Genomic DNA, 14,308 nt, shown 5'->3' with positions numbered 1-14,308 from the left:
CATTATTATCATTATTATTATTGTTATTATTATTATTATTATTATTATTATTGTTGTTGTTATTATTATTCCGATTTTTGAAATTTGAATTAGTTTTCCCGCCAATTATGTTTAATTTTTCATTGAATAAAATGATTCTTCGATTGGACGGATGGCTCCGTTCGTTGAACCTGTTTCTCGTTAGGGCAAACGAACGAACGAACGAACGAACGAACGAAAGAACAAATGAATGAATAATAATAATAATTATTATTATTATTGTTATTATTACTTTGTCTGTTATTATTATTTTTGTTGTTGTTGTTTCGTGACGATCTTTTTCGCTATTTCATAATAATAATAAATATCAGTAACAATTTTATTCAATCTAAATCTAAACATACGAATATTAATAATAATTATTTTTAATAATTTTTTTACATAACGATAATAATAATAAATAATAATAATACAAATAATACTAATAATAACAATTAAAATGTCTATTTTGAGCAATGTTAGTACGCAATGACAGATGAATGAATTTCAAGTTTTTTGCGCCAATTTTAAAAGTTTTCCCGCCATTTTTAAGAATTCTATCGATGATGCTATCGTTTTTCGCGCCAATTCTAAAAGTTCTCCCGCCATTTTAAAGAATTCGATCGGCCATGTTAACATTTTTGCACTATTTTACTGGGATTTCATCATTGAAATTTCAACAATTTTTTCAAAACCTCCATTCGTCACCATCTTCATCATCATCATAGCATCAACATCATCATTATCAACACCATCGTCGTCGTCGTCACTAGGTTGTTATGTATGGCATAATGGCCTACCAGCAATTTCTACTTGGCTACCTCATCGTGCCTATAAAAGAACACAAATCCGTTCCTTATATCATGTTTGCAGGTATATACAATCAATCAATCAATTAATTAATCAATCAATCAGTCAATCAAATCAATCAGTCATCCAATCAATCAAATCAATCATCTATCAATCAATCATCAAATCAATCAGTCACTCGATCAATCAATCAATCATCTATCAATCATCCAATCATTCAAATTGCCAAACAACCAACCAACCAATCGATCTACCGACCAACCATTCAAACAAAACAGCTTTCGTCTGCTTCACTCTAGCCATCATCCTCATCTGCGTCTACTACATGATAAGCCCGGACAACACATATGTCTGGTACGTCTGCATCATAGTCTTCCTACTGGCTGTGTGTGAGTTCATCTTTTGTTTGATTCTCTTGTTCGAATCATTTTCATTCTCGTTAGCATTATTATCTTATCAGTAGTAGGTACCTGATTAGCATTATTATTATCAACACGTACAGCATTGTTATCGCCTTGAACAACTGCTATGTTGTCGTCATCATCTTCATCGCCACCATCATCATCTTCATTTTCATCATTGCCAGCACCATCATCATCTTCTTCATCGTAACCATCGCTTCTTCTTCTTCATCATCATCTTCATCGCCATCATCGTCCTCACCATCGTCTACATTATCATCACAACCACAATCTTCTTCATCATCACAACCACTGTCTTCTTCATCATCATCACAATCTTCTTCATCATCATCATCACAACCACTGTCTTCCTCATCACCGTCACTATCTTCATCATCATCATCACCACCACAACAACCATTATCACTATCATCCTCACAGTTGCTGGTATCATCGTCATCAACTTCATGCACCCGAATGATAAGACCTCAGACCTGTTCCCTCATATAGCCAGGTTCCTCTTTGCGTTCGCATCGCTCGTCTGCCTGTCTGCCTCCATCGCTCTCCTTGTCGACCTTTGCATGGATTGAGTGTCTGTCTGCCTGTCTGTGTGTGTGTGTGTGTAACGTTGAATTTTCACTTAAGCAAACTTCTTCCCAAAGTTAAAGAAAGAATGATCTCTTAATCTTGTGTGCGCGTGTGTGTGTGTGGTGGTGGTGTGTGTGTGTGTGTGTGTGTGGTATGTGTGTGTGGTATGTGTGTGTGGTGTGTGTGTGTGGTGTGTGTAACGTTGAATTCTCAATTTAGCAAACTTCTTCCCAGAGTTAAAGAAAGAATGATCTCTTAATCTTACTAGATCTCATTTTTATTTCATTTTGCAATTTGGAATCACGCTCCGCTCTAGCCGTAGTAGTAGTAGTAGCAGTGGTAGTAGTAGTAGTAGTAGTAAAAGCAGTAGTAGTAGTAGTAGTAGTAACATTAGTAATAATAATAATAATAATAATAACTATATCATTATTGAGATATTCTACCATTTAGAATAAAAAAATAAACCCCAAGTAAACCAAAAACCAAAAATCCTAAATAAATAATTGGTGACGTCACGCACATACATAGGGAACACTAATAACAACAACAATAATAATAACAATAATAATAATAAATAATAATAATAATAATATTAATAATAAATAATAATAATAATATTTAAAATTAACTGAGCGTCAAATTAGAAGCAAGTCTAAATAGCCAAACGAATCAAACATGGGTCTTGTGAAGAACGTAAGTTATCCCTATCACCACCACCGTCATCATCATCACCACCACCATCCTCATCATCATCATCATCATCACCATCCTTTTCATCATCATCATCATCATCACTATCGTCATCATCATCATCATAACCATCATCATCGTCATCATCATTTTCATATACATTATTGTCATCATCATCCTAACCACCACCATCATAACCACCATCACCACCATCATCACCACCATCATCACCACCATCGACACCATCATAACCATCATCACCATCATCATCATCATCATCAGTGCTGTATGTATGGCCTCATAGCATTTCAACAGTTTGCCATGGGTTACTGTCTCATCCCAATGGAAGGAAATTTAACGCTGATCATGCTGGCTTGTAAGTTCAATTCTTACGTTTTATTTTAAATTTCCCGTCACTGCACTACTGTTCATAATTAACATAAATTATCATAATTTATTCATGATTTATTCATGATTTAGCGATGCTGTGTTTTACCGTTGGCATGTCGCTGCTGTTGGTCTACTACATGATAATGCCACGAGGTAGCAAGATATGGTTCATTTGCATTACAATATTTCTTCTCGTTGCCGGTATTTCTGTGTTTGTTTGTGTTTGTTTGTGTTTGTTTGTGTATGTGTTTGTTTGTTTGTGTGTGCGTGTGCGCGCGCGTGTGTGTTGCTTGTTGAATTTGTCACTTCACTGGCTCAATCTATCATATTAATAATGATCAACTTAATCAGAAAACTTTTAAAATAAAACGCCCGCCAGCCAACACCAACCACTCTTCTACTCTTCAATCACATTACCAATCAATCAACCAATTAATCAACCAACCATCTAACCAATCAATCAACCATCCAACTAATTAACCAACCATCTAACCAACCAACCAATCAATCACACAACCAACCATCCAACCAATCAACCATCTAACCATTCAAACAATCAACCAACCAATCAACCAACCATCTAACCATTCAAACAATCAACCAACCAACCAATCAACCAACCAAATAATCACAGCCGGATTGATAATCATGACGATAATCCTATTCCCTCGGGATAGCTCAGCGAAGGGGATCTCCCACAACCAGAATGTATACTTCCTGATCGCATTTCCAATCCTCACAATCCTCATTATCGGTATCACCTTGCTGGTTCTTATGTGTATCAATAACTGAGAGAGAGAGAGAGAGAGAGAGAGAGAGAGAAAGAGAGAGAAAAAGAGAGAGAGAGAGAGAGAGAGAGAAGAGGCAGAAGAAACAGGCGAAAATTTGGATGCGAAAAGTTGAAAAAAATAGTTTCTCATCTGTCTATTAACTAATTCGTTTATTCATAATTTCATTCAGTTGTCCATTCGTTTATTCAATTCATCGATCAATCAATCAATCAATCGTTCTATCATTCATTCCTTTATTTTTTCATTCATACATTCGTTGGTACGTTCATCATTCGCTCTAATAGGCTAACATATTAACAACATTGGAGTTTATATAAAAATAATCACAACAACAACAACAACAATAATAATTATTATTATTACCATTATTATTGTTATTATTATTGTTGTTGTTCTTGTTATTGTCTTAAATAAATTTTTTTATTACCATTATTTTGTTTGGATTATAACAAAAAAAAACCTAAAGCAACGAAATGTGAGCTACATCGAACAATCAGTCTCGATAAGTCATCTTGCGAAACTTGGCAACTCGGGAAGTTCTTGCTTCACTCGAAACTGTATATGTGCAGATTCTGATGATGATAGTCTGTAGCAAAATTAGGCTTGAAATTTCATAGTCCAATTTATATTTGAAGAGAGAGGATTGTGTTCAAGAAAGGCTATCTTCATGCTACGAATGACCAGTAAACGAGCCAATTTTAAAAGAAATGGAAAAAAAGATTAACTCTGCTGAGATGTGTTTTTTTAATCAAATTTATTCACAAAATATGGATTAAAAAAATGGTTCTCGAGAAGAATTATGAAAATTAGTTGGACCTCTGATACTTCGAATGAGGATGTATTAAAACAGTCCGGTTATGAAAAGAGGAAATTACTGCAGATAATCAGACGGGGGGGGGCAGTTAAAAGTTTTTTGGTCACATCATGCGGAAGGAAAGAATGGAAAATCCAACAACCACTGGCAAGATAGCAGGGAGAAGAGGTCAAGGTCAATGCGACGAACAACGTTTTACTATCCGAGAGAAAATATAAAGGCGTATAATGAAACACATCCCTACAAAAATAATAATAATAATAATAAACAATACCAATAACAACAATCTCGGCAAAACCATCATAAATAATTAAAAATAATAATAATGAAATTATATTAATAATAATAATAATTAAATAATAATAATAATATTAAATATTATAACAGCAAACGATTAGGGAACATTTCTTCTCCATGAGTATCCAGAAAATAACATGGGAGGGATCTTAAAGAATGTCAGTCGCAAAAATTATAATTATGATAATTATAATAATAATAATAATTATTGTTATTATATTATAATTATTATTATAACTAATGAAAATATTATGATTATGATCGTAAATGTGATTTCAATTGTTATCTACAGTGCAGCATGTACGGGATTATAGCTTTTCAACAATTCCTTCTCGGCTATATTCTAACTCCTTTCTCTGGCTACATACCAATACTAATGTTTATATGTTAGTTCTTTTTTAGGGATTAGGGATGATGTACACACACATACACACACACAGACATACACACACACATACATTATAATTATAACTTTATTAATTATAACTATAATATAATAATTTTAATTTCGAAGGTTTTGGAACATTTTCACTAGGGATAATTCTATTATGCATGAGGAAGATAACAGCTTCTGGATCTCCTTTTTACTGGTACATAGCCATCGTGTTTTTTTTACTAGTTTCAGGTATGTGTGTATGTGTGTGTGTGTGTGTGGTGTGTGTGTGTGTGTGTGTGTGTGTGTGTGTGGTCTGCTATTTCACTAAGCCAACACTAACAAATATCTATAGGAATAGTTACTAACGATAATGTCTTAATAGTTAAGCACACAGACACACACAAACACACAAACAAACACACACACACACAAACACACAATCACACAAACACACACACAGTAGGTCTAATTTTAGCAACAAACGTCCTATTTCCGGTAGCGGGAGAAGCGTCTCCAAGACCAGTGGTTCGATTCCTACTAAACTTTCCAGCCCTAGTTATATTATGCATAGGCATTTCGCTGCTAATACTACTCGTCATCGACTTCTTTGATTAATAGTTATTATTTTAGAAGATTTACTGTCATAATTTGTGAATGTATGTGTACGTATGTGTCTATGTGTGTGTGTGTACGTGTGTGCGCGTGTGTGCGTGCGCGAGCTACTTGAAAATATGACGATGAAGATAATAACGGTGAAAAATATTGACTTGTCGTTGATTTAATTTTATGAAAATAGTTTTGACAAAAATAAAAATGAAATTGAATAAATACTCTTTTTTTTGCATTAATTTGTTTACTTCGCGTTTATCTGGTACCGCGAAGTTTTTTAGCAACACGCACACGTACACACACACACAAACACACACACACAAACACACACACACACAGTGACGTAAACGTTATTGACTAAAGTTAACATAAACACTAATCTTATTTACGACCAAAAATAAACAATCCCATCAGTCTGCCTACTAAATTTTACTCGCATTTTAATTTGGAAAACCAATAAAAGCTTATTTTTCTCGTAATTTAACACACACACACACACACTCACACACACTTACACACACACACTCACACTCAGTCACTCTCACGCACATACATAGTTAATGACATTCCAAACGAATTTCAAATACTCTGAAATTAACTATAAGACGACGAGAGAGCCGAATTCGGGTTTCCGTGAAAATGGGAATTCTGGGATCTAAAGAAACGACTCAAGGCGATTTCATCTCGAAAACGATCGCGAAAAACTGTGTGGTTCTCTTTATAAAGGATTCCTGCCCATTCAGTCAGGACGCGCTGGAAATTTTCAACAAATTGAAGATCCCGTTCTGCTCAGTGAGCCTGAATCAGATGGAGGACATGGACAAGATGCAGCAGAAGCTTGGAGATATGACTGGCGCTAGAACGGTCTGGTTTGTTGGCACCTCTCTCTCTCTTTCTCTCTTTTAGTACTTCTTCTCTATTTCTTACTCTCTCTCTTTCTTTTGTTAGAATCTAGTTATGTCTAGAGTTATTTTCAATTAATTGACAATATTAACCATTTAACGTCATCATCGTAAACATGAACATCTAGCATCACGACAGAAACCTAACCTAACAAAAAAAATTTCAAATTCTAATCGCGATTTGATCACACCGCGGCCCAAACAAGCAAACATGATTCGTTTCCTCGATAAATTCATGAAAATTTTACCAACCCCAAGGTACCAAGGGTCTTCATAAATGGTAAATCAATCGGAGGGGCCGACGAAACTCTGGAACTGGCCCAGTCAGGAAAATTATTAGAAATGGTGAAAGAATGTGCACCAGAACTCTTGAAATCTGCTTGTAAACCGGATTTTGGAGTCAAAAAACGCAACTGACACCCAACATACTATCATAGTACCCGAAATAGACACAGTACCTCTTCATATTAAGTTTTTTTTGTATCGGGGTACATACATACGTTAGCCAATATTTTTAAATTACGTACAAGACGATTGTTTGTGCTAAATCGGTTTATTATTTGAGATGATTAACGAATAACCTCAAACAGAGCAAATTTTAATGAAAATAATTTTATTTAACTAATTTTGACGGTTAATCATTCTATTATTTTTCGTTTTTGTTATTTATTTCAAAGAAATACAACTGATTCATCAACTAGCTTGTTTATTTTATGCATTTCTTATTCAAATATTTTAAGTTATAAAACTAAAATGCCTCCAGATGAAGAGTCTAGCTAGATTTTCATCCAACAACTCGACCAAAGCAGTCAAACGATATCTTAAAAAACTAAATAAACTTGACAAACCTTCACTACTAACCAAACGAAACACAAATGAAAGAACAGCAATTATAACGAATAATAAGAATAAACATAACAAAATAACAATAATAATAATCCTCATGCCGAAATGAAAATAAACTGTAAGATTCCACTGGTTAAAGAGAATACAGCCACTACAGTAAGATTAACTACATAGTAAAACACTGACGAATCTGAAGTCTTATGCTTCTTATTATCGTCCATCAAAGTCAGGATGACTGTGACCACAGCAAAACCACCTAAAAAATATAAAAAAATTATTCCTTAAGCATACTATATATAATTATATATATATATAAATTAATTATACTTACACACACATACACATACATACAGAGTATCACACACACACACATACACACACACACACTAACACATACATTGTAACATAAACTCATATATAACTTTCACAGCTATACCATTACACCACCAACCAGCCAACCAAAACTGAACTAAAAAACCCTCCCCAGCCAACCTGCAACTAGAACCAAAATGGCGGCGACAATTTTGGCAACTTTACTGTTCGACCATTCCCCAAAGGTGATTTGCACGTAGACCATAAAAGCTATGGTGATGGAAGACAATGTTCCAATTTCCACAAAATCCCTTTGGAAGATCTCCTGCTTCACAAATAAGTACAGTTCCAACTGATAGGCCAGGAAACAGAAGAATATTGGATAAGATTTTTTTCCTTGGCCAACTAGCATTCTTATTATTTTATTATTATTTTTTTTTTATTTTAATGATATTATTATTATTTAATAATGTTTCAATTTAGTGAGTTAAATGTCAGAAAATTAATAACATCTGCTTAGTTAGCTAGTTTTATTTATATCATTCAATATTAAATTTATTCAGTAAATAATATGATTGTATTGAAAATTATTTAAAGTTCGGAAAGTTAAAATAAATTAAATTAATTACAATCTATAATGTATAATGTAGTTATAAATAACTCAATCAATTTGTAACAATTTTAATCGTAAATACTATTCAAAATGCTCTGAAAACCGTTTTTATTTGAATTAATTTTAGGCACGTATGCACAAGTATGGAAAGCTCTGTTTGACAATAATAGCTAATATTATATTTTTAATTCGCATATTATTAATTTAAATTATTTTATATTAAATACAAATTATTTTAAGATAAAACTGTTTAAATAATAAAATATAACAATACAAATTTATTTTCAGTAATTTCCCATCTCAAAATTCACCCGAAACTTTCAAAATACGTTATAGGCCGGAATACGATTTCAAAATAGCTGAGTTCGTTTCTTGCCAAGAAATTTCAATTTAATGATCTATTACTATTCATAATTTCATAATTTTATCGCCGAAAATTCTGTAAAATTCTACATTTTTCTATAAATTTTTACGCTTTTCCTCTCACAGATTGCCACATCGATAGCATCTCACTGAGAACCTAACAAAAAAATGGATCTCCTCTATCAAGTATTTCTCACCATGTTCAACTATTTGATTGGTATAATAAAAAAAAATTATTCCATAATTATAGTATCATAATTATATCGCCTTAATTATTTTGCCATACTTATTATACCATAATTATTATGCCATAATTACTTCAGTGTATTAATAGTATCAGCACAATTTTTTTTATAAGAAATATAAAATTATACCTAATTTTTTAGAGTGCCATGTACTTGTTGATTGCGTACCAGCAGTTCGTATTCGGGTACATGTACACTTCAACAGCCAAGAACTATCAGTCCTTCTTGATCATCATAGCCTTTCTGTGCATCACGACAGCATTGGTGTTGCTCTGTGTATTTGAGATTGAAAATCAGAGCAACAAGAAGGTCTGGCTGATCTGCATAATCGTGTTTCTATTAGTTGAGGGTTTGTTGGTTGGTTTATTGGTTGGTTGGGTGACTGGTTGGATGGTTGATTGGTTGGTTGATTAGTTGGTTGGTTGGATGGTTAATTGGTTGGTTGGTTGATTTTTTTTATAATTAATTCATTTCTTCATCTACCTGTTCAGCTATTAAATAAAATGTTCATTCATCAATCGTTCATTAATTCGTAATGTTCGTTCGTTCATCCATTCGTTCATACATTCACTCAATCATCTATTCATTCACTCATTTATTCATTCACTCATTCATTCGTTCGTTCGTTCGTGCAGCTTCATTAGTGCTGTTACTGAACATAGTGCATAGCAACGACAAATATCATACATTCCATGCCAATCAAAGATTCCTCTTGGTCTTCGCGGCTATAATCTCTATAGCCTGTGCAGTGGCTCTTATTGTGGAGACGTGTAAAGGTTGATTGATTGACTGGTTGATTGATTGACTGGTTGATTGATTGACTGGTTGATTGATTGACTGGTTGATTGATTGGTTGATTGATTGATTGATTGATTGATTGATTGATTGATTGATTGATTGATTGATTGATTGGTTAATTGATTGACTGGTTGATTGGTTGCATGGTTGATTGGTTGCATGTTTGATTGATTGACTGGTTAATTGATTGACTGGTTGATTGATTGATTGACTGGTTGATTGATTGATAGATTGATTGACTGGTTGATTGAATGACTGGTTGATTGATTGATTGACTGGTTGATTGAATGACTGGTTGATTGAATGACTGGTTGATTGACTGGTTGATTGATTGACTGGTTGATTGAATGACTGGTTGATTGAATGACTGGTTGATTGATTGACTGGTTGATTGATTGACTGGTTGGTTGGCTGGTAGTGTTGGTTGAATTTTATTTGAATGATAAACACGCTGAGTGTGATGTCCTTTGATTTTGAATGATCTGAATAGCTGGTGTTGTCTAATTGATACATTGATTAATTCTCAAAACAGTTTTCTAGTTTCTAAATGATTTTTAAATTGTTCTCAGTTTGTTTTTCAAGTTAGTTAAGATAAAAATTATTACCTTGCATCGTTGTTTTCATGCGGTTAAATGTTTGATTTGAATTTTATAATTATTTCAAGAGCAAGTATCACGAGTCGTTTTGATTCCGCGGGTCATTAAAACTTTTGAAAAATAAAAACATTCAAAACGATTTCACAGCACACACTAGTCTTTTTTACAAGCCCTACGAAATTAAAATAATTAACGTTAAACATCTCTCTCAGTGTCAATATCTGTGTATCATCTTGTTTATCAGCAACCATCTCGTCCTTCTTTTAAGATTCAGAAGCAGGCTTTTACAGGGGTGTCATTTCAGATTTTGGTTGGGGGGGGGGCGAACTTATGTGGTCTATGACTTAGCATGTAACGTATATATATATATATATATATATATATATATATATATATATATATATATATATATACATATATATATATATTAATAAAGTAAGTTTATTAATGTAATGTATATATATGTATATTATGTAAGTTATGTATATATATATATATATATATATATATATATATTAGTAAAGATCACGGCGTTTTTTACAGTACTCAATCTATATAATAGTTTCTCGATTCTTCGAATAATTCTCCGATCTACCAAGCTTAACTTGTTAATACTATTAACAAAATTCCTATTTACAGAAGATGTCATTATCTACATGTATGCATATAGTACTATTTCGACTACCTAGTCTCGTCAGTGCAACATTATAATAAATTTTACATTTTTAAAGTTTTTAAAATTTCTAAATTTTTAAAGTTTTAAAATTACTAAACTATATATCCTATTATATCCTTTTTACAAAGAATTTAAAATTTACACTTATAATTTATAATTTTAATATTTTATAATTTTTCTTTGGGGGGGGCAATTGCCCCCCCTGCCTCCCCCCAAATGACGCCTCTGGGCTTTTCTCTGATTGCCTTCAACGTCCACAGGACATCTTTAACAACATTCACTAAACTTTCAACCTATTTGTAATCCAACCTACCAAATTCCAACAAATCATCATTGCTTTTGGTTTTTTATACACAAGGGATCTGACATTCTTCCTCCAAATCTCAAACCCTGGTTAAATCCCAGATGGTCGAAACGATTCTTGCTGTTTCTACGCTAGCTATTGGGGTTATATTTTTGGATTCCTGGTTGAATACATGGATATATTTTATCCTTTCATTACGTCATTAAAACTTTAAAGTTGGAGGTGAGTTTTAATCGAAGTTTAATTTTAGTTTTGTTACTTCAGGTGTTTGTTTATTAATCAGTTTCCATGGTTACGATAAATTAATGTGCGATTGAAAAAATTTGAATTAAACTGTCGACAAAAGACAGCTTTTTTTGCATAATTAATAAACTTGTCATTAATTTGTCAAAATGGATAAATTAGTTTTGAAAAATTTTTTAAACGTCGTCGTTAATTTCATTGGCAGAGACGGGCGAACTAAATTGGTGCAACTGGCCGAAGACGACGACGATAACAACAATAATGTTGCTCTCGTCTGCTCGAGCTTCAAACTTTTCAACCAACTTCTAATTCACAATGATAACAAATTAGTGAAATTTATTTTGTCGGCCATTCTACGTCATTTAAGTCATCATCACGATGGGGGTACTTCAATAGCTGTTCTCTCCTCATCTATTATTTTGGTGGGCTTATTCATAACATTTACCTACTAAATTAATAATATTAATTGTGTATTAGAATTAATTTTTTTTTTATAGAATTGCATGGAATTAGACTTAAACCGCTGTTTGATTTCTGAAGTACTGGACCGTTTAACTGACGAAATTGTGAATTTTTTGAATGGAAATAACTTTCCTGGTAAATTTCTGTTTAAATATGAAAAAATCGATCATTCCCTAGGTGTCATGAACGCTTTTTTAGACACAAAACTCAAAAAATTAGGAATAGATGAAAGTGATTCTGAAATGTTCAAGATAAAACTGTTGGAAGGTTTCTTAAAATCGATCAAAGGCCAACTAGAGTTTGAAAATTCATACAGAATTATCGTTCTACCTGATAAAAAACCAAACTTAGAAGTCGATATCATAAACGGGTGCCTGTTAGAACCATATGAAGAGCCTTTTAAGCACCAAATAAGGTACCTTCAAAATAGAAAGTTAAATATACTTCTATTTTCATGTTTCTTAGATGAAAATTTAAACAATTCAGATATAGATTGCGATATAAATCTCAAAACATCAAACAATATCTCGCTAAATAAAACTCAAACTTCACTAATCATCGATTCTTTCAAAAAGATTATGGCAAACCTAAAAAACATAGACATAATAGCATGCCAAAAGGTGGCCTCCCCAGATATAAAATTATTTCTAAAATCATTAAATGTACTATTAATAGACAGATTAGGGAAAGAACAAATAAATTTTTTAGTCAGAGTGACACACGCAAAATTAATAAAAAGCCCCATAGAATCAATAACTAATGATCATTTAGGTAAAATCGGAGAACTTAAAGTATGGAAAGCCACAGAAGATGATGAAAAAGAATATTTAGAGTTCATCTCAGATTTTGACGACTTCGTAAGTATCGTCATATTCAATCCTTATAGAGAAACCTTTGAAGAAGTTAAATATCTATCCGAATGCTCTTTTAAAATTCTAAAAAATTTGTATAACCTCCACACCGACAGTCCCAACAAAAACTGTCAATTAAATAAGAACGATGTCTACTTACTCTCTGGAACAGATTGGGTGTTAGAATTGGTGAAACATTTAACTAATCTGGATGACGAATTCTTTGGAAAACTTATCCAAGCAAGAAGAGCAGTGGACAGCGTCAAAGATTCATTGAAACTTCTGCTGAATAATAATAACAATAATAATAATATGGATAATAATCATAATAAAATTAAATTATACTTCCTGTCACATGAAAACGCCATAAATACAATTCGGATTTCGTTCTTCATATCGAGAACCATCTTGAGAGCGTCGAACTTCTTTCAAGAGACCGATGAATAAATAGCAATAATAATAATAAATAATAACAACAATAATAAATAATAACAACAATAATAAATAATAACAATAATAATAATAAATAACAATAATAATAATCACGATAACAATAATGGAAAACCGACGCCCATACGGCTATGGGAAGTTTTATTTCGGAACTGAAACTTCAAAGAAGCATTAACGTTCTATGGAAGTAGCATTAACTGAAGACAAACAAACATACAAACACACACACACACACACACACACGTATAGATACTTAAACAATATACACGGACTAAAAATATAACATGCATCTACATATGCAAATAAGCAATGTACAGTGGTATATATACATATATAATTTATACAATACTATGTATATATATCATAGCATATATTATATATATATATATGTATATATATATGTTTATATATATATAGTGTAATGAAGCTTATAACATAAACCATGCTTATATGAAAGACAGGAAAGCATTTGAACTAATACTATTGTTCGTAATAATTGTAAGAGTCATCATAATTTCAATTAAATTATGACTATAATTATTATAATTATTATTGTCGTCATCGTCGTTATTGTTGTTGTAATTACTAAATTTGTTGTTGTTCTTTGTTGTTGCTGTTCTTTCCTTTGTTCTTTCTTTTCTTTTCTTTCCTGGCAAGCATTTCCTGGAAAGAATGTATGCATTCATTATCGCCCTCCATCTCGTCATCATCATCAGCATCGTCGTCGGTGTCAGCTTCATTATCATCATCATCATCATTATCATCATCATCTTAACTACAATCATCATCATCATCTTAACTACAATCATCATCATCATCTTAACTACAATCATCATCATCATCATCGTCACTACAATCTTCGT

The 14,308-nt window shown here is 32.5% G+C and overlaps 5 protein-coding genes across 5 annotated transcripts in view; 3 read left to right on the top strand and 2 right to left on the bottom strand.

Moving 5' to 3' along the window:
• Positions 1 to 4,612: 4,612 nt before the first annotated feature.
• HELRODRAFT_167114 (hypothetical protein) lies at positions 4,613 to 5,790 on the top strand (the record flags this gene model as incomplete). Its single annotated transcript, XM_009012629.1, has 3 exons — positions 4,613 to 4,676; positions 5,314 to 5,424; positions 5,636 to 5,790. The coding sequence occupies 3 exons, from the start codon at positions 4,613 to 4,615 to the stop codon at positions 5,788 to 5,790; spliced, it is 330 nt and encodes a 109-aa protein (XP_009010877.1).
• A 633-nt stretch (positions 5,791 to 6,423) lies between these two features.
• On the top strand, positions 6,424 to 7,103 carry HELRODRAFT_167113 (hypothetical protein; the record flags this gene model as incomplete). The annotated part of the gene is made up of 2 exons (XM_009012628.1): positions 6,424 to 6,648; positions 6,945 to 7,103. 2 exons carry the CDS (start codon positions 6,424 to 6,426, stop codon positions 7,101 to 7,103), a joined length of 384 nt encoding a protein of 127 aa, XP_009010876.1.
• Positions 7,104 to 7,627: 524 nt separating this feature from the next.
• HELRODRAFT_167112 (hypothetical protein) lies at positions 7,628 to 8,256 on the bottom strand (the record flags this gene model as incomplete). The annotated part of the gene is made up of 2 exons (XM_009012627.1): positions 7,628 to 7,788; positions 8,025 to 8,256. 2 exons carry the CDS (start codon positions 8,254 to 8,256, stop codon positions 7,628 to 7,630), a joined length of 393 nt encoding a protein of 130 aa, XP_009010875.1.
• Positions 8,257 to 11,831: 3,575 nt separating this feature from the next.
• Positions 11,832 to 13,442, top strand: HELRODRAFT_167111 (hypothetical protein; the record flags this gene model as incomplete). Its single annotated transcript, XM_009012626.1, has 2 exons — positions 11,832 to 12,066; positions 12,322 to 13,442. 2 exons carry the CDS (start codon positions 11,832 to 11,834, stop codon positions 13,440 to 13,442), a joined length of 1,356 nt encoding a protein of 451 aa, XP_009010874.1.
• Positions 13,443 to 13,571: 129 nt separating this feature from the next.
• HELRODRAFT_190104 (hypothetical protein) overlaps positions 13,572 to 14,308 on the bottom strand; it is a gene marked incomplete at its 5' end in the record, with an annotated part of 7,173 nt that continues 6,436 nt past the window's right edge. Inside the window, one exon of the mRNA XM_009012625.1 lies at positions 13,572 to 14,108. Within this exon, the coding sequence (XP_009010873.1) occupies positions 14,031 to 14,108 (78 nt within the window). The 3' untranslated portion in view covers positions 13,572 to 14,030. The remainder of the gene's footprint in view (positions 14,109 to 14,308) is intronic.

The sequence above is a fragment of the Helobdella robusta genome, assembly GCF_000326865.2.
Source record: "Helobdella robusta unplaced genomic scaffold HELROscaffold_11, whole genome shotgun sequence".
Lineage (NCBI taxonomy): Eukaryota > Metazoa > Annelida > Clitellata > Rhynchobdellida > Glossiphoniidae > Helobdella > Helobdella robusta.
This window is presented reverse-complemented; position numbering and strand designations above follow the sequence as displayed.